This window comes from Thunnus thynnus, chromosome 21 (genome assembly GCF_963924715.1).
Source record: "Thunnus thynnus chromosome 21, fThuThy2.1, whole genome shotgun sequence".
In the NCBI taxonomy this organism is placed as follows: domain Eukaryota; kingdom Metazoa; phylum Chordata; class Actinopteri; order Scombriformes; family Scombridae; genus Thunnus; species Thunnus thynnus.
Window position 1 is genome coordinate 19,722,027 of NC_089537.1, and position 20,343 is coordinate 19,742,369.

The following is a 20,343-nucleotide window of genomic DNA, read 5'->3' on the forward strand; positions in this document are numbered from 1 at the left end:
GTAATAGTGAGCATCCAGGAGAGAAGACTGCCAAGGGAGAAGGGGGGATTAGATAAGCAGAGACAGAAAACAGACCAAAGGAAGAGTGGAGGAGTGGCTGGTGTTTTACAGGAAAGCTGTGAGTTATGTGTGTGTATGTGTTGGTCATCACAACTCACCTTTGACCGTGGCAATGACAGTTCCAGCTGTACTGAGGATGTCCACTGAGTTGAGGCTCTGGTGTTTGTTGATGATGGCCTTCAGGACACGCAGCAGCTCCCCAAGACGCTCGTGGACCGCCTGATGGAGGCAGTCCTGGTGTTCTGCAAAGTTAAAACGACACTTTTATTGTGACAAATACTATAATGTATACTAAACTTCCCTCATGATGCTTTGATTCCTTGATTTTACTTGTCACTTGCTTAGTTTACTGTCGGTATACTAAGCAATACATTGAATCTACTTTGCAATAAGCACGGTGTGCCTAGATTGCATAGTAGGAGTCTCTTGGTTAGGTGTATGAACTACATATATATACTGCAGGTAGCCTCCTTCACAATGTGATATTAGATAGTTTTAGTGGAGCCTCATGGTTTTGAGTTATTAATAATTAGGCCACGTCCCTCAATATCACTTATTATGGATGTGGTTTATGGTATAGACTTGCAATACGACAAACAACTTTTAGAAAAGGCAATTAAACCATTTTTTAAAATGTATTAATTTACTTAAATCATAATGTTATATTGGGATTTTGGAAAGTTTTTTTTACCATTTCAGTTTTTTTTTTACCAGTCAACCATTTAACATTACAGTATTGGTAAAGGCTGTAAAAACATCAAACATCCTGTAAACCAAGTGACTACTGGATAGGAAAATACTGTCTGCAGTATTTTCAACTGTATACTATTAAATACTGTATCTCACCCTTCATTTTCACATCAAGCAGTGAGATCTCTTCACAGCCTTTACATTATGCATTAGCCTTGTTAACCTTTGACCAATAAGATGATAAGAGATCGGTGTCATTCCAGTGTTCCTCTGTCACAATGATGACAAGTCATGGTGCAAACTAGCCATGTTGCTATTAAAAAAAACTATGTAGAGGCTAGAAAATGACAAGTTCTTAATGTGCTACCATGGTGTGAATTGTGTCTGCAGTCTGAAAAAATGCTCTGATTATGGAACTTGCTGCATTTCCAGACTGAGGCTTGTTAACGATTTATCATGTGCTGTAAATCCTGAGCAGATTAGACCTAGAACCCAGCTATTTAAAAATCCCCCTGCTTCAAAATGACTGGCGCAACCTCATTGGTAACAGGATTACTACATGACATTCCAGCTTTGTTGGTCTAAAGGGTGACCATGGCAGTCATGTCAGAGTACTGCCATCGATTCACAGCAGTTCTGGTCAACACTAAAGCAGTCAATGGTCTGTCTAGGCAACTGGGCTGTAAAGCAGAGATGACAGAGGGTTTGCACACAACTTAGCAAACCTACATAGGGAACTAAAATGATGCTAACCTGACAGCCAAGTGCATAAATAAACATGACCCACTGCACCCTTTTTGCAATTAGCTGTTAACTAGTCAGTTAACCAAAGAGAACCTGGTTTCTAAGGTGTTTGGCCCTGTGTATGAGATGTGACTTCACTAAAAGCGAGTCACCACCATTTACAAAGATAAAAAAAGCACTTTGCTATCAAGTAATCTTAATTATGAGCTCTTGACATGGTTGAGGAATGAGTTCATGAATAAGAAACTGTAAATAAGTACATGAACTCAGGTTAAGGTGTTTTACTACTTATTGGAAATGTACTGAGCACTACAGGATAGAGTGACAGTTTTGACTCAGCTAGAGTGGGTGGCTTTCCCAAAAATGACTGATATAAGGGAGAAACTGGGAGGCAGAGGGAGACATAATTCTGTCCCTTCTCCCCTCTCTCACACAAATACAAAACACACACACACACACACACACACACACATAATTGGCATTGTAACCAATATATGCTCCAGTCCTAGGCTGTAATCATACTAAATAACAAAGGAGGCGGTTTGGCAGGTTGATTGCTTGTCATGTTTGCAACCATGTTTGCAACGTGATCATCTCGCTCACGTGTATAAATGACTTAATTTTAATGCTTGTCTCTTCGTCAGATCTCCTTACAACTTCCCAGTAAAATAAAAAAACAAATACACACACACCCAAACACACACAGAATGGATTGGGGCCGTCAAAGCCACATTTTGTGCTGACGATCACCCCTGGATTACCCCTTCATGGAGAGGGGGATCAGAAAGACTTTAGCTGTCTCCCATTTTTTCTTTTATTCGTTAGCCCTCTTTTTTGGAGTGGGACAAATAGTGCCGCCAGCGGGGCTAATAATGCTGGGTCTGTATGGCCGCCATGACAATGCTAGCTGAGGCCTGACCCGGAAATCCAGCCAACTGACTAGTAGGTGACAAGTTCACATGGACTAACAGGTCACAACATCACAACAAAAACCAAACAACCAGTAAGAAGCATTGAAAATAAGACACAGAAGACAAAACATGCTAGGGAGGAGCACACTTGTGTTCTCTGTATGTTTCTGTATGTCTTTCTTATAGGACTCTGGCAGCTCCTGTTTTACCCTCAATAAATGAGAAATGACAGTCATAATGTGCCAAAAGGACCATATATACTGTCACTTTACTGACAACTTCAATTCAGCCAATCAGCACAGTCAACAAATGGCCACTTAACATACACCAAAAGACCTGTGGTGATTGGGAAGGACTGGAAAATAACACTGCAAGGAGGTCAAGAGGTGATTTCAAGTGAACAATTACTTCCAAAATATCCAATAGGACATGAGCAAATAAACTCAGCAAACAGATTGTGTAAAAACACAAAATGAGCTACTTATACTGTTGCCAACATTATTACATAAGACAAGCAGAAATCCAAGACTGTTCCGCGACAACATTAACTACTCCATGCCAACATGCCCTGTTGCTTCTAGCTGGCCAAAAGCTTCTCCACAGGACCTGGAGAGTCTTATCCCTCTCCATAGCAACCATTTTCATCCATCTTCATCAGATGTCGCGCACAGCTCCTTACTGCACAGAAAACCTGGTGGTTTTTGATGACAACAGCCTCTTCTCCTTTTGTTTTAGCTGCCCAACTCCCCACGAGGCAGGAAAAGGGCCAGTGGTGTGCTTCTGGCACAACTACACATCAAACTGAGACTTAATACTCCCATACAATTAATGCACACCGACGTGCAGTGAAAGTCATTTGCTTTGTTGGGAGCCTGGATTATTTGTCATTTTGAAAAATTACTAAAATGAGTAAAAGAAAGAAATGGTGCTAAGTGATTTTGTGGTGGTATGACATCTTACAGTACTCTTGTATTCAATTCCCTTCACAAACCTTTGAATAGTTTTTCCCCCTTTCTACTGGCTCTATATAAACAAGTAGATTCTTGAATGGAAGTCTGCTTTAAAAAAAAAGATTTTGAGTTAATGCAAAAAATAAATAAAAAATAAATACATTAAAAAACATTAGAAAAAATCTCTAGTAAAATGTTAAAAACAATTTTCATTCATTTTTGCTTTACAGTTAACAGAACTGTCTTCCCAAAGACCTTATCTCTCACAAGCTTACATGGGGACCCCAACCCACAATGATTTGATAAGGGTCACAGTTCACAACAAGCTGCTTCAACCCTTAAGCCCTTAATTGGTCTTGGTCAGTTTAGATCCCATTTATGGACATTATCCTCTGAATGACAAAATACACACAATGGCCTAAATCATCCCCACACAGGCTATACACCCCATTCAATGACCGGGTAACTGAATCCCGAGTCCTAGAGGCATCAAGCTTGGGCAAGCTAGAGGTTTATTATGGACTATCCTAAACCATGAATGCCCATGAGACAGAGGGTCTTCCTTTGCAAAGCTCCATGGGCTTCAATCTTCAATGGCAGTTGTGTGGCCTATTGGACCATCCTAAATGGAGGCTAATTAGCAAGACATTATAGTTGCGTCCACCAGCCCAGCAGGACGCAGGATAATGTACAGAGACTGATTATTTAACCCCACAACTGCCATTCTGGGCGAGACAAGAGAAGAGGACTCGTTCCCACCGGGGAGGGCCTGGTAAAGGAACATCAGACTAGTACATTTTGTTTCAGATTGTCATTTTTAAGACGGGAAGGAAAGTCTGGAGAGGAAAATTCTGTGGAAAAAAGTTGCAACGACAGAAGAAGAAGATGTTTCAACTTGCAAATATTTGTTCAAGGAAAAAAACAAACAAGCTGCTGGGAAGATCATTCTGTTTTCCCCAGGGAAGACCACAGAATTTTGAGTGAGGACTTGTTTGAGTGCCGATAACTCACTATTGTCCCTGGGGCCGCTAGCAAACAGTGGGACAGGTCGCCTCATGGGCCTGCCACATGAAGCATTTATGGAACAATAAATCACAACGGCAGCTTTTCACTTTTCACAGGAGAGAAGGATTGGAGTATTTGTGTGTGTCTTTGTCCATGTGTGATGGTTAGGGGTGGGAGGATTGTAAGGAGTGATAGGGGAGGAGTTTTGGTGGGTATGGGAGGAAGAAAAAAAGAGGAAGGGGGTTGTGTGTTATTTGGGGTAGTACTCTCCCTTGGGATTTGTCCCAAATTTACCCCTGCACCCCACATCTCTGCTTCAGCGGGGGTTATGAGAGAAGGAGAGAGTGAGAGACATTCCTGGGCATAATAAGCCCTGGTGAATGAAGGCTACAGGGGGATCAGACTCTGATCCTGATGAGAAGGAGGCCGCGGATCAGGAGCTGCTCACAGGCTGCCAGCAACACATTGCCAGGTTTTTACTTCATTAGCGTCATGGAAACCCAACATTCCAGCCTCTTGTTTGGGAGCGGGGACGGGAGTTGCAGGAGCGAGGGGTGGAGGGGGATCCATAATGAAAACATTGTTGGATCATTCACCATCGAGATGACACCTCAATACCAAAACATTCTGCCTCTCATGTCACGTACCTACAAAAACATAAGGCCATGGATTCCCATTTGACAATATTTTGCCCCCAAGGACCTAATATAGAAAGATCATCACTACTGTTGATTTAATATTGAATTACTTACTCTCCACGCTGTATGTTGGGAGGCAAATCATGGTGGGCATGACACCTGCAGTCATAATATTGTCTTTCTGTTATCAATAAGTATTCCTCAATTTGTGATGTTCTCCTACACCCCTTAGCCCTAGATCACTATTTTGCGTTTAGGAGAAATTATTTCCGTGGTACCCCACCCCACCAAGCCCCTACTCAAGTCTAATGTTAACCTGCAGGGTTGATGCCATGGTCAAGTTTGGCTATTAGCGTACCTGTAACCTTCCAGTTACAGGTGTGTTATGGCAGGTTACAGGTCCTGTAACCTGCCATAACACAGCAAAGTAGTGTTGCATTCATTGATGTCATCCAAAACATGTTTGAACAGATTCAGTGAGAGCTTGTTCTATTTCGTCTTGTAATACGTGCAATACCCAAACGTTGTGCAAGGCAAATGTTATCAGGGACAGGCAAGGAATGTTCAGACTCTCCTCCTAACCAAAGAGAATTTATGTTTATCTACATTTAAAACTTGTACGTGCAACAAGGGTTTTTTTGCATTAAGTAGTTTAATAGTTGTGTCAGTTTGGTTGCACTCAAGGTAAGAACAAAATAAAGAAGGGGGTAGGTGTTTGTGGAGAGTCAATATATTTAAGATGCAAAGGTCAATTTATGTGAAAAGGTTTGTGATACTTAACATTTGCCTGAAAAATAGAATTCTTTTGTCATGCAAGGCAAATGCTAAAAAAAAAGATTTGATCTGATGCTTTTTCTTGACGTGTAGCATAAGGGAACTCTCACTTTTGGGACTTAGCATCAATGGCATGACTTTTTGAAGCACAAAACTTCCACTAGGGCCTGACACAATATGACTTGGCAACATTCCTTTCGCTGTGACCCTAGCTATGCTCAGTCATGCATTGCAAATCATGGGAGCAATGTATTATTTATGCTTCACAACATTTGAGAGAACGGAGGGGTGCTTATTGCCACAAAGCAAGTGTGAAATCACTAAACATGTCACAACTGGGTCTGCAGAGGTCCGATCAAATGGAAGCAGCTCATGGCAAAGGGGGCTAAATAGGATGTTGGACAGGCTAGCCATGACTAATGTCAATCAAAACCTCTCAAAGTGTCCTATTGAGTCAGACCACAGCTGGACATTCCAGCTACTCACCCGCTAAATAACCAACTAGGACTCTGTTGTGGCAGTTGTTTCAATGAAACTGTGCATTCATCAAAAGGCTATGGTATTGCTAGGTTTCAAGGAGATCCTTTGAGACTCACCCCCTTCTCAAAAGATAAAGCAACTAAATGTGGGCCTAATAATCAATCACTGTGTGACTCAATAACCTCTGATTTGTTCAAATGGATTCTTCTTTAATTGGCTGGGGTGAAATGCCACATTCTTTCACAATTCACTCTCACCAGTGTCGTATCTTTAAAGGGGTATTCATGCCAAAAGCTAAAAATGCCCTATCATTTCAATCCAAATTTGAACTATTTGCCCAACTATAAGGGGGTCTTGCAAAATGAGTCCACTTAACCTTTAACACTTGGGCAGGGTCACTGCAATGGGTGGCCCATACATCCCTTGATATCCCCCTCCCTAACATACTTCCTGTGGCCAGTGGCCCTGGTCCACCTCTGTCGACAGACCACCAGCGGCCCACTCTACGGATTAGCAGATTACATGCAGCTGGTAAAAGGCAGGGTAACTTTGCCTTCGTGGACTTCTATGCTTATAGTGAGGCATTCCCTGTTGCTTCACCTTTGAAGCTCTTTTTCTCATGACTGCATGCACAAAGAACTAGCATTTAAAAAAGAGCCCTAGGCTAGACACACAGCACCTTCCACCCAAGTGGGGGGCTTTTATGTTTCCACTCTGCAGGCTACTGCTTTTGTCAAGCTTGTTAGCTGTTAGCTCAGGATACCAAAAGAGAATGAAAAATTATGCTCAATGAAGACTGTAGACAGGAAATGCCTGACATTAGGATAGACTAATAGATCACAAGATATAATCACATATTGCAAACTCCGGTAATAAAAATCCAATGAGATATTGACAATTAAACTATGAACTGGTAAAATGTTCCAAGATCTCGTTCCAGTCAACAGACATGTTTACCCTTGGATATTTCTCTCTTTAGTTCTTAGCATATAAATGAGATACCCAGTGTGGAGTGAAGAATTTGTTTTTCCCCTTTTTTCATTTCTCTTTGGAGCTGTCTGTCACAGTGAGGAAAGAGGCAACCTTTCTCTCTAAATATCCCCCCACATCACCACCACCACCGCCTACTGTTGATGCAAAGCTCTGAAGGCTGGCATTCCAACTATGCTTTCTTTAAGAGAAACTGCAAATCCCCCCACCGTGCAACCTCTAGCTGGCAGCCAAGCTGGTCAGGCATTATCCTGAAGAGACTACAGTTGCTCCCCAAATTGTGTATTGTTGGCAAAGGAACATCAGCAGGCCAGAGACCTGGGAGATCTGTCCAACAAGTGCGAAGATGGGCCCCTTTAGTACACCTGTCAAGGGGCAGAACTAGGAGGTGAGGGGCTAAGTTTTGGGGGCAAACTCAGCTTTGAGAACAAGAGGACACTGTTTAGCTTTACTTGCATCCTAATCCTGAGAGAATGGGCTTTGTGCAGGAGGCTTGCAGAGACCTTCAAAACACAGTTACTCTCATTACTGTCAAGGCATTTAATTAAGTAAAATGTACTAAATAAAACCTTTTTCTAATTCCAAGTGTCTGTGAACTCTGGGTAACATCAAAGGGTTTAAGGGAAATGCATTCTTTATGTATACAACTGTAATTTTACATATGATTATTACTGATAATAAAAAAGGGAATTGCAGACAAATATACCTAGTATTTTAAGAATATGTCAGTTGGGAGGTAAAGAAAAACATCTCAAGAGTTAAAAGAAAAAAAACAAGGGTGCTCTGTGAGCACAAGGCACTGTTTTGTTTCCTACCATGGTTACAATTAACAGCTTGAGCAGACACAGGCTTTGCATGGGGGTGAAGGTATTCAGGGCTGTGGAGGCAATGCTGATCTACACCTGCCAGTCTTGACAAAGGTACTACACACTTTAAAGCCAAGGGGCCTCCTGCATAACTGGGCCCCAACTCTATTCATTGCTTGTTATGAAATATGCACATTTAGAGACTCCTGAATCCAGTCTCAACAATAGGTGAGATGAAAAGACAGTATTTATTCTCGGAGGGCACTCTCAGTTTGGAGAAGCAGATTCAAGAGAGAGATGCAGGTATTGTTGCTTGTGTGCTGTAAGCTTTGGCGAGTTCAATCACACCTCAATAGCTTTACTTTCTTCTTTTGCCCTTCTACACCCCAATGGGACCTAATTTGAGTCTCACAAGACAGGACAGAACCCAATTGGTCCTGGCTATGCTTCACGCTCAGTCTGTTTACCTACACATCAAACAGGGCCTCTGTTCTTTTCACTGAGCACAGCAACTGAGTTCCTAGACATACTGAATGTTGCACACAAAGACAACGGCTGGTTATCCTTCTCTCTCCCATCAGCTTCATTGGCCTTTAACAAGTTATGAGCTGTACGCAGCATGGGGCTGACCCAGTCACATGCGAGCATGCCCTAAGGTTGGCTATGGCAGAAAAACAAGGCCAATTATGTTGGGTATAGCCCCTGATACACGGTGAATTACAAAAACAAATGATGCAGACAAGAAATTGACAATTACAGAATTAGTGAGGATTTAAAACAATGTCTCAGTCAAGACTTGTTAATAGAGATGCTGGGATATCTGCACCATACCATGAGTAACTACCATCACAGCCTGTGTTGTGTCCAAGTTGTTTTCAGTATGATAAGAACAGCATGGTAAAAGCCATTACTTACCTTGATGACATGTTGGAACTGAAATAAGCACCTGTCACCTGCAGCACCTAACCAGATCACTATGGCTGACTCTTCTTCACAAATCTTCACAAAGTTGACTCACAATACAATAACGAGTTACAGAGAACTTATCATTCATTATATATGCTCTAACTCACTAGATATGCTCTCATATAACAAAACACAAAGTTGGGGCAAGAGATCAGTTCAGTCAATGTTATTTTGCTTCCTGATATATAGGGATTTGCAAAAACAAACAAGAATGGGTTTGGCTTTGTTTTAAGAGCTATGCATGTTTATGTCATATTTGATGTTGTCCAGAAAAACCTGTATCTTCAACAAAATCATTATAATGATCTTTTGATGGCCAGTTGTTTATTTACAGCAAGCAGAACAAGAGGAAGCGCAACAATTTTGATCTCCAGCTTTCAAATTTATGATTCATATACAGCACCTAATTACCTAATTAACTTGTGTTGTTGTCACCCATGACAATTTTCCAGTCAAGCTTTCAACCAGAAAAAAACATGAATTTTGTGTTTTATGAGCCCTTGATGACATTATTAATTACAAACATGGTCAAAAAAATCAATTAAGGAAATTGCATAAAAATCTGCAAATCAAGTAACTGCATTTATGGATGAATTGCTTGCATCACACATGTTTAAAAGTGCAGGATGTCAAATGAATGCTGCCTTGCCTAATTCTAGATTACTTTAATCCAATGCAGGGATAGAAGCTACAGATTCAGGGGTTACTTAAGCTTATTCAGAGGATAAACCTGCCTTTATTTCAAAGCTTTAATCCAAGAAGGATGAGGGGAAGTCTTCTGTTCACACAATCAAATTGGTGTTGGTTTAATCTGCCATCTCTATTCTGAGTAATATGGGTAAGATCATAATATGATATTGGTATAAGATCCAGAGTTCCCACTTTCGCAGTTATAAGAGAATAAATGTTTGGACAACACACCACTATCTTCAATATCCCTATTACTTTTTCTGTTAGACAGAGCTTCAACTGTGGGCAGCCAATAACAGAGCAAAAAAAGCCATGTTGCTCATATATGGTCTTCTGTTCTGGCAAGCAGAGGCTGTATCAAAGCTCAAGCCACCAGAAAATATATCAACAGCTTGATTAGTACTTCTGTCTGCCATGTCTGAGAACAGACAGGAACAGATATCAACTGTAACTCGATATGTTCTTAAAACACTGGAACCTCAAAATCTGGTAGTTTGCAACTACCAATGTTCTTCTGACATAATTGTATAGCCTTTTTCTTCTGAATATAAACAGAGAAGGCTCCAATACTGAGTTTCTAAAGTACAGCCCTTCAGCAAAGTTCACAGTCCTTAGCGTCTCATGTGTAGTGTGGGAATCCTGGAGGTTTATCGAAGTGTGTGGCAGACACTGACAGCCTCCTGGAACAAAGCTGCCCCAGCAAAAACAGTGCCCATAACCATAAATCTTTCCAGAGGGTAGGAAGGAGAGAGACACACAGAGAGGGAGCTCCCTTGGGTTCCAACTTGAAAACAACTTACAAATCTTCAAGTGCAGTCGGGCTATTAAACTTGATAAGTTAGCATGGCTTTGCCACCTGTATACAGCGTGCCATGGTTGCACGCATTGCACATTGCCAGAAGATAGATTTTCAGCCCATGGTGCTCTGTACATCATTTCATGTTGCGTTTCCTAAGACAGGGGGGGATAAATGGACATGCCATATGTCACAAAACTCTGCACTTTAATCCCAGGGGGTAACAATCCAAAGATCTAACTCTAGCACTGCATGAACTGATGTTAATGCTAAAACAATAGCTGTGCTTTTCAACAAGGATCACCCAAATCAATTAAGGTAATGTAATAAATCCTGCTAGGCAGCTTAAGTAGCAAGATAAGTGTACATTTTGATTAAATCAAGAACTGTGGAAAATTAAATTTAGGGAGTCCCAAAGCATGAATGTAACTTGATCTTCAAGAGAGACAACTTTAACGTAATGAAGGCTGGTTGTCTTATGCTTGGGATAATTTACAGTGGCTTTAAATAAGGAAACAGTGAAAGACCCATAAAAGGACCTTTTTGGAGGCAAGAAGAAGCTTGCAGTGCTTTAAAGCAGATCCCAGACCCAGTGGGATAGACTGTCTAAACAGAGCGCAGTTACAGCCATTAAGAAAGTCTGGAATGGTCAGTGAAAAGCCCAAGTAGGGCTAATTTTAGGCTGGTATTTCACAAGGGGTGATTTAGAATACAAAATCACTAAAATAGCATTTCCCAGCACGACTTTCCCACAAAGATTTAGCATCATGGCAGAACACTTACGAGGCTTCCAAAATAAAAAGAGAAAAAGACATCTTTACAGCATGTTTCAACTAAATGTGCAAAAATTAAGCTAAAACACTTTAACATGCAATGCAAACATTCTACTAATATAAACTCCAAGAGCATTATTGGCTCTCTGCCACAATATTGTTAGTCACCGAGTGGTCAGGTGCAGTATAGTATCTTACTGTACATTACTCAACACCTGCGGAACATTTTTAGGAGGTACCTGTTAATCATTAAAACCCAGAACCACACATTCACAGCGAGAAGAGAGCCTCCAAAACCTATACTGATTAACTGAGGACACTTATGACTCAATGCTTATGACTCAGAGCAAAATATAGGGCTGACATAAGGAGGGAAGTCATACGAGTCATACATCAACACTGGCAAATTAAAACAGTGACTAATGATGATGGAGTGTGACAAAACCTAGCTTTGATGTATTCTAAATACACAGCCATGCCTGCTAGAATGAATGTCTGGGATTGCGCAATATTTGAGAATTGGTGAGGTTCCACTAGCAGGATGGCCTAGAGGCGCTTTGTCAGTGAGCTGTAATGGACCTGAAGTTTGGCATTCATGTGCTGCATTGAAAATTAACATTAAACACACACAAAGGACTTTACTCAAATAACAAATGATCAAATACACAATTTACAACAATTGAATTTCACACTTTGTCAGTGTCTGTTTCATAATTGCTGATTTAGAGAACGTAAAGCAACAAGTGGGTGTTTGTTCTGTAGGAAGGGTGGCAGGGGGGTGAAACCAATAGTGCTATGTATGCAGATTTGTCTTAATTTTAAGATATCAAAAGAAAAGGTGTAATTTATGGTGGCTGCCTTTTTCGGTCAATGATAAAAAAGACTTTAGCAGCTATAATCCGGTGTGCAGACACTCTACTTTTTTCCAGGTGACATATTAATGCAAAAGCAATTGACACACAAGGGAAAAACAGACTGTCTGGCAGGTGCTAATTAACAAAAGGTTGCCCCATTTGATACATGAACAGGTAAGCTGCTAAAGGTATACTGAAAAGGGAACAAGTTATTAAACAGAAAAACCCAACAACAATCCCTTAAATCTGACCTGTTTCAACTAAAAGACAAATCTTCTTTAATTGCAATACAGCCTGATCCAGACACTGATCCTGATTTTGATAATTGTTCAGATTACACTGAGGGGAAGTACACTGAGTGAAGTGCTTGCTGGTGCAGTTTTCATTCTTAAGCAGCTGACGTGCACAATTGGCTATCATTCTGCTTGGCAGAGCCAGAACATGAAAACACTGATGACACACCTGTCCTTGTCAGACAGAAAGCCACAACAACGCACCCTCACTCCTAAAATAGACGATGAGATGCACAACAATCTTCTCCAGAGCTTTCTAAAAAACTCAGCAGCTGATTCAAAAACAGTGTGGCGTCTGTTGTTTGCTGAATGAAGACACGCCGGGGCCAAATGTTTGTTACGCTAATAGTATGATGGAGAGCTTCAGAGGCCCCATTCACCATCAAACACAAAGGCCACAGAGACCACCTCCACAGCTCATATGGTCTCCAAACGTCCTCTGTGACCCCAGTGAGGACCAACCTCAAAATAATAATCCCCTCCAATTACTGACATGTCCTTCACAAGTGGGCACTGGACAAGGTCGCGACCTTAAAAAAGGAATGTAAATATGTGTCACACTATGGAGCAGACAGGTCCTCAACACTGAACTGACAACAATGGAGGCACATAAACAATTTCTTCTCAGACACTAGTAAAAAACAAAGTTCAGCCATGCGTGCGTCATTGACTGCAACCACAGCTGAACAACAACCACGCAATAATTACCATTTAAGGTTGATGTGCACGCTAAAAAAATGAAAAACATGCTTAATGGAACTGGCTGAAGATACACCCCAGGGACTTATCCCACAGGCCACAGCTATTCTTGACTTGGGAAAGTATCATTTCTGCAAAAGCTTCCAGTTAGCAACAGCGTGCTAGTCTGGAGATACCTCCTGGGACAATGGGTGTCAGACTCACATCGTTGACTGTGAATTGAGGCACTGTTGCAAAGGCTTCAGGGCCCTAAGCTGAATATTGCTCTGCGTGGTTAAAAAAAAAAAAAGAAGGCTTCCCTTTGGTTTCAGTGAGTAGTCAGGGTAATGAGAGGTTTGAACTATTGTGATGCGCTGCAGAGACAATATGGCCATAAATTAGAGAGGGATTTAAATCACATCCAATCACAGCACAAGTCAGTGATTCCCAACAATCTGTTAGCACGCTCTGCTACAGCCCTGGAGTGCTAAACCTCAACCATGACACTTTGAAGATGTTTTTTGATGACGACCACAAACCATCATGATATGACCAACATAATAAAAGATAATGTCCCTGATTCCTCTATCTAAAGCATGACACATGACCAATTTTAATGGCCTTATCTATCATATATCTATCTATATCATTCTTCTAATGATCAGTGGAATATTAGGTAAGAAGTTCACAGTTTGAAATGACTTTAAGGCACAATGGTCTCTTTGCTACTTTCCTCAACAGTGAACGGGTCTGTTTTCTAATTTGTAATCAACCCAGTTTCCCAAATCTGCCTTTTCCTGTATTTAGCCAAAATAAGCTCTCTAATGGGAATACTCTGCTTGACAATCACATGCTGGCATCTCAGTGACTGCATTTGCATAATTGAGCCTGTGGTTACTGGACCTGTAAATTGTGTGCAGTTACATTAGCGGCACATTTCGGGTTGACAGCCACTGAGTTATGTTCTTTGTGTGTTGTTGTTTTTTTTAAGTACATTTAAGGTTTGAGGTTTTAGAGTTACTTCTACTCACAATCTGTGCGATTATATTTTATTAGAGGACACAGGTTATAAACCGGTTTCTTAATGACGAGCTGCAAGCGTAAAATGTCTAGTATGACAGCTATGCAACCTTGTTACATAGCAAAAACACGGATGTTGATCACGTTTAATCTGATATTAAACAGACCAAAACCACATTGCACGTGATGATTTACTGCTTTGATCTTTGGCATGTTGGCAGGTCACCGAAAAGTCTCTCAAGCTTGAAAAGTGCCTGCTGCAAGTCCTGCTCTCTGTCCAGCCGGGTCAAGCACCTTTACTGACCTCTCCAGACAAACAAAAAAAGAAGCCTGGGATTCCTTTTTCCAGAGTTTGGGTGTCATGGCACAGGGCTAATGGGGAGGAAAAAGGGTTCCATCACCACCAGCACATGGCTGCTTCACCTCATTTCGAGGAACCTTCCTTATCAGATCCAGGAATTAACAAATCTGGGTCTGATCCAAAAGCAAACGCTCAACACACCAAGGAAAGAATGTCATAACCAACTGCACAAATATACACATTCACACACATGCAGACAGCAGTACATCTCAGCCCTGTGTCTACACTTCCTTATGGTTTGGAAATAGTTCATTTCATCATTGACGAAGGGAAACCTATTAATTATTGGCTTAGTGAGTGTTTTATTCTGTCTAAAAAGCTTGGGCATCAAAAGATCCCGCTGGAATTCTGCTGTTGTTTAACATGGCCACGGTGTATTTGTAAAGAAAACATGCACCAAAATGTCAAAAAGATGATTATCACAGTATTTTTAGGCAGACCTGAATACTTTGACCATTTACTGCGAAATTCTCACCGCAATAACTTGTTTGACTTGGGAATTTTGTATTTTTTTACTTTACAGAACGAAGCACAGGGGGCAAGAACCAAAAAGACAGATAAGGCCGGTTGACCGACCGCACAGCCAAGGCCAGAGGTGGGACAAAACAGGTAGATAGGCCTGGGACTGTGTACATTGTGGTGAAAGCAACAGTGTGTACACAAGAGTTGACTGGCAGCTACATTCCGTTATAAATCCCTTTGGCTGTGCTTACACTATTCACTTTTTTTTCCCCTCTACACTGCCAGACTTTAAAAGGAAGAGCACATCTTGTTTATGAGCCAAAATATAATAATCACAGTGCAGATGAGGCAGAGTTTAACCACACTGCGGTGTACATGTCATTACAAGAAACAGAAACACGATAACATCTCATTGCTGTTAGGCGGAAGCATTCATACTTGTGTAACTTATTGAAAAGCCCACATCCACAATGGGTAAATGTTGAGGTAACAAATCATTAACAGGTTACTTCCAAAGACACTTTTGAGAAAAAGCAGCAGATACTGCTCAAGTTAGTAGCATTGTGAATATAACATAAATGATAAGGAATTGTAATAACTTCTATATTTACATAGGTAGGTTAACAACTGAATTCTCATTATCAGTACCTCAAAAAAGTCTTTAGTTTAGTTAAAAGGGCATGTTATGCCACCCACTTATTGTCCTCGGTTGAAAAAAAAAAAACCAGCTCAAGCTACAAATAAACAGTGTGAACACTGAAACTTTCCTCAATGACAGTGTTTCTCTCCAACGTACCTTTGGAGTTGAAAACTTCTTTGAGTTGCAGAAGCACATCAGCAAACTTGCGTACGTCGCTGACCAGCTGCATAATGTAGTTTGGGTCTGAGGCGGGGATATCAGGGCTGTCCGAGCTCACTGAGCCACTTTTGGAGGCCCTGCCCGACACCCAGGAGCCCACACCGGCAGGGCCTGCCGAACCCAAGCTGGAGCCGGAGAGTCGGGAGATACCTAGAGAGAGTTTGGTTCCACCTCCACTGCTGCTGCTGCCACCACCACCACCACCACCACCTCCTGATCCTCCACCAGTACTCTGCCGCAGCATGGCAGCAAGCATGCTTTCTCGGTCCAGTGGCCCTTAGGCCTGGTGCCTGTAGTCCTTTGGTTCAGCTCCGTTCTCAGACCCAACACTGCACCGCAACAGAGATGAAGGATACTGCAGAGAAGAAGAAAGACTCATAACACTGAAGGCAATTACACAACATGCCTGACTGTTTCACAGCTATGACACATCCTAAGGTGGGGTTTAGCAGGACATACACTCTAGCAACAAGTACATGAGATTCTGTATTTCCTTTGAAATTAACATTAAAGCATCTGCAGGGAGTTTGAATGGCTTTATCAGCTGAAAATGTGTGTAGCTGGACAGCTCCTCTATAGCGCTGCTGTTCTGAACAATGTGTGTGGTGATCTCATCAGGCTGTAGTGCTGATTCAGTCTCAGTATCCTCTTGATCTTAATACAGTCATAACAAAAATTACAACCCAAAACATAACCTGAGATGTAACTGTGATATACTATAGAGTGCTGACCTGAAACAGCTACACCACAGTATGTATGTTCAGCTGTGACTTACATGCAACTCCTGGCATGAAACAAGACATGAAACTTTGTTTATTAGTATCATTAGTTTATTAGTAGCTACACTTGAAGTTTGTGATAACAGATTTCACACTTTAAAAAATAAATGTTCCTTTCTCTATAACTTCTTTGGCCATGTTTGGTGTTACTACTGATGTAAACTTATATTTTCCGCAGTCTCATATTTGAAATTTAATCACTGTCTATAAGTAATTAAAGAACACGAAACTTCCCATCAAAAGCCAATATTAGGACGATTTCTTGCTTATCGCTATTCAATATACGACGAGTTCAACCTTTATGAGGACCATGAGACCATTTAAGTTGACTGGTAAATTCGGTATCAATAAAACCTACAAAGTTACACATTTTTTTCATAAAACTGACTGACTTTTTGTGACTGGTTGTCACTTCAAGATAGCGGTAACCACTCGGTCCGAAGAAGACGAAGGAAACTTTTTGAACATCAGACCGGCTTCGTGTATTCAATGTATTCAACTGTTGTGTTTAAATAAAAACTTTCTTTCTAGGCGTCAGTCAGCAAACAGGGAAACGTTTTACACTAAATATGAGCGGAGTTCGTGTGAAATTCATTATAAACAGAGACCGTCTCCAGACACTTCTCTATCACTGTCCTCAACATGCTGGAAAACATGATTTATTCACAGTCATTTGATTGTAGCTACTCAAAGGTTACAAGTTATCAGACAAAAATACACACCTGCCGCGGTCTCCTGAGACATTGCAGCCGAAGAAAATCCTGATACGGAAAAACGACCGATGATCAGTCTTAAGAGAGACAAATTAATCCACAAACACTGCAGTGTCCTTATCTCTCTGAATCCCAAAACCCCTCTCTAACTGCGGCGAAGCTCCGCTGTGTTGAACCGCCTCCTCTCTCCATGTGATGTTGGCTGTAACTTGTGATTGGTGTGTGTGTGTGTGTGTGTGTGTGTGTGTGTGTGTGTGTGTGTGTGTGTGTGCGCGCGCGCGTGCGTGCGCGCGCGTGTTTTTGTTACCTCATTGGGACCTTCTCCTGTATAAATACTGACCTTGTCGGGACCACTCCTCACGGGGACCAAAGACCTGTCCTAATGAGGCAAAACGTCATGTTTGAGGTCCTGGGTAATGTTAGGTTTAGGGTTTGGGTTAGGCTGTTCACAATGAATGGAGGTCAATGCAATGTCCTAACAAGGATAGCTACGCAAACGTCTATGTGTGTGTGTGTGTGTGTGTGTGTGTGTGTGTGTGGTGGGGGGTTATGACTTAAGTCACTTTCAGGGACGCACGCAAGACTTAAGACCTGTTGATTGGGGACGGCTTGTGCAATTGGGAACAAAAGCAATGTCTCCGATTGGTAAAAGACTGACTTTTGAGTCAGTGGTTAGGTAAGGTTAGGTTTAGGCAAGTAGTGGCTATGGTTAGGGTAAATCTCCAAGAAAGTCTGTGTAAATACCCCAAAAGTGATTTAAGTAAACCTGTGTGTGTCTGTGTATTGGTGATTTTGTGAGTCCTCCTTTAACAACAAGGTGTCTGAGTGTGAACCTGCAGTAAAGCCTTTCAACATAAATCCCTAAGACAGGAATTGACAATATGTTGACTGTAACAAATCAAGATTAATTGTAACTTTTAAAGGCTGTTTAACTAAATTCATGCACAAAACATTATAGGAATTTGAATTTGTAAAACAAATAAACAAAAAAGAGAATACAATGCTAATATTCTCATATTGTGTCCTATGTTATTTTATATATCCTAAAATAACATTGTTGACTTAAAAACTATTTGAAACAGGGTTCTCCATGCATCTTCCAGCAAAATGCAGCTGAATCAAGGGCTTCTCAGTTCAAGAACAGCAGACTATGAGATTCTTAAAAAACATGTCAGTCTTAAATGTGTACATTTGAATCCATAATCCTAGTTTTAAAGTAAAATCTGTCATAAATTACCTGAATAAAAAGCCCAGAAGATTTTCAGCGTATGTTAAAATAAAACTTCTATTCTTAACATAAATCTCTTCACTTCTGATATTATTCTGATGGGCTTGACTTTATTTGATCAGCCTGGAATCTGTGACATATCTTGGATATGTCACATATCTTGGATATGTCACTGTTAAAAGATAACAGATTGATTAAAGTTCAATAACTGGGCATTAAGTAGCCTGATTAGAACTTTACTGTGACCAAAAAGCACATAGACACATTGCACTATTCTGTTACAGAGGCAGCAGACAGTTTATTGCGTTTGCCTGGGTTGTAAATCCCTGCAGTTTATATAGAGAGGCCTACATGAATAGCAAGTCTGTTTTGTAGCCACATTCAGTTTGCACTGCTCTGCAACCTGCATATCTTTTTCTTGGAGCAGGAAACTTTTGGTCATGGGTACATTCTCCTGAGAAAAACACACCACTCTCAATATTTTGTTTTGTCTATCTGGGAGCTACGTTTGACCAGACACAGTCACCTACTTATGCTAAATGATTTATGATGTCATCAAGGGAGTCAATATCCACATAATAAGTAGGTTTCAAAATGTAACATAGAGAAATAGTGTGAAATTGTTTTATAATAAATTCAAAATGCTCCTTATTTTTCAAAGTAGGCCTAGTTGTTATCTGCTTAGATCTATGAAAGGAAAACGTCTCAGTTCCAACAGGAAAGGAAATGGACTATATGAGGGTACCTTTCACATACATCTGTGTCTTTAATAATTGCTTTGCCCTCATAGGATTTTCCACAGCGACAAGTGATCAGAAACTATATCCTAATGTAAACAAGGGTAGCTTCACCACAAAAAATCAAAACACCAGACTGGAAGAAATCATTCTCAAATCTCTCAAATTGATTGAGAAGAATTTTACTATATCACGCCTGTTTGTCAAGTATGCCTATATTTTCAATTATGATCTCTTTAAAACACAAAAAAACATTGAATAATAACTACTACTACTATTACTACTACTTTTCTGTGTGAATATACTTGAATTTTAACACTGTAAAAAGGTTTTGGGTGTTGAGGCTTTTCAATTAGTTGTACTGAAAATAGATTCAGCACAGGTAACACAGTGCACATGGCTGACATCTGCTGGTGAAATGAATGTTGTGCAGTCTAATGAGGCAGATGCTGCATCTGTGAATCTCAGTATCATACAATAAATAAGGCATGTCCATAATGATTTTTGATGAAATGAGAATTTTTAAGAAACATTTTTATCTACGGTATAGAGGTGACAGATGGTTTTTAATTTGGCCATAATGGAGGGTGTAGAGGGAGGATAGAGGATGTTGTGTTGCTGTAGAGATTATAAAGCCCACTGAGGAAAATTTGTGATGTTGGTCTTTACAAATAAAAACTGACTTCACTTGACTTCCTGTGGTCAAAATAAAATCACAATATATAGTCTGCTGAGTTTTGTCAAAAACACATATTTATTGCACCTGTCTCCAGTTTACTCTGCTTGTTGCACTGTTGACTGACCCAAGAAACTGCATTTTGTGTCTTTATTGTAAATCACTCAAAAACAATACTTAGGAAATCATTCCAACACTCTAAATTGACAGAATTAGGATGAATAAATACTTTACAAAACATGACATTCATTTTTGCAGGTAATGTGCAAGACAACATCCAGTAAAATCTGAGCTTAGTGAAGATGAAATACTGCATGGAGGTTTAGATCTCTGCATTACCTGAGAGTTACACACTGCATAACGTTCAGGATCTTCTCTGGCTTTTTGATTTTATGTCAGGATACATTTAC

At 40.6% G+C, this 20,343-nt stretch overlaps 1 protein-coding gene across 2 annotated transcripts in view; it reads right to left on the minus strand.

The window, feature by feature from the left end:
- Positions 1-17,456, minus strand: part of LOC137172918 (rho GTPase-activating protein 29-like) — a 35,491-nt gene extending 18,035 nt beyond the window's left edge. For both annotated transcript variants that reach the window (XM_067577537.1, XM_067577536.1), the window contains exons 1-3: positions 17,302-17,456; positions 15,738-16,155; positions 159-302 (exon numbers count right to left, since the gene is read on the minus strand). In XM_067577537.1, the coding sequence (XP_067433638.1) occupies positions 159-302; positions 15,738-16,056 (463 nt within the window). In that variant the 5' untranslated portion in view covers positions 16,057-16,155; positions 17,302-17,456. The remainder of the gene's footprint in view (positions 1-158; positions 303-15,737; positions 16,156-17,301) is intronic.
- Positions 17,457-20,343: the final 2,887 nt, after the last annotated feature.